The sequence below is a fragment of the Myotis davidii genome, unplaced genomic scaffold (assembly GCF_000327345.1).
Source record: "Myotis davidii unplaced genomic scaffold, ASM32734v1 scaffold1509, whole genome shotgun sequence".
NCBI classification, from domain to species: Eukaryota; Metazoa; Chordata; class Mammalia; order Chiroptera; family Vespertilionidae; genus Myotis; species Myotis davidii.
Genome location: NW_006299480.1, coordinates 188962 through 189294, shown reverse-complemented (window position 1 = coordinate 189294; position 333 = coordinate 188962). Strand labels below are relative to the sequence as shown.

Below are 333 nucleotides of genomic sequence, written 5' to 3'. Positions count from 1 at the left end.
CCGCCTCTTTGTCAAGAACCCCTGAACCCCAGACTCACCTTTCTCACCAGGGACCTCCTAGCCCCGGGGCCCCCTGAGCGCTTGGCGGTGAGGCAGGGCCCTGCAGGTCAGGGAGGGATCCAAGTGGCTGGCCTCACGTACTGGGATGTGCCCAACCTGGAGACCCTGCACCAGGTAAGGCTGCCCAGTGGGGCCGCACAGCTGTGCTCACACCTGGGGCTGTGGACCCTGCAGTGAGCCAAGCCTTGTCGCTGCGCGTTCCAGATGCTGAGCCTGGGGAGGAGCAACCGGGCCACCGCCGCCACCGCCATGAACCAGCACAGCTCTCGCTCT

At 66.4% G+C, this 333-nt stretch overlaps 1 protein-coding gene across 1 annotated transcript in view; it reads left to right on the top strand.

Annotated features, from left to right (window-relative positions):
• The window catches only part of KIFC2 (kinesin family member C2), a 9028-nt gene that overhangs the window by 7462 nt on the left and 1233 nt on the right, over positions 1-333 (top strand). The window contains exons 14-15 of the mRNA XM_006775155.1: positions 48-174; positions 265-328. Coding sequence (XP_006775218.1) covers positions 48-174; positions 265-328 — 191 coding nt within the window. The remainder of the gene's footprint in view (positions 1-47; positions 175-264; positions 329-333) is intronic.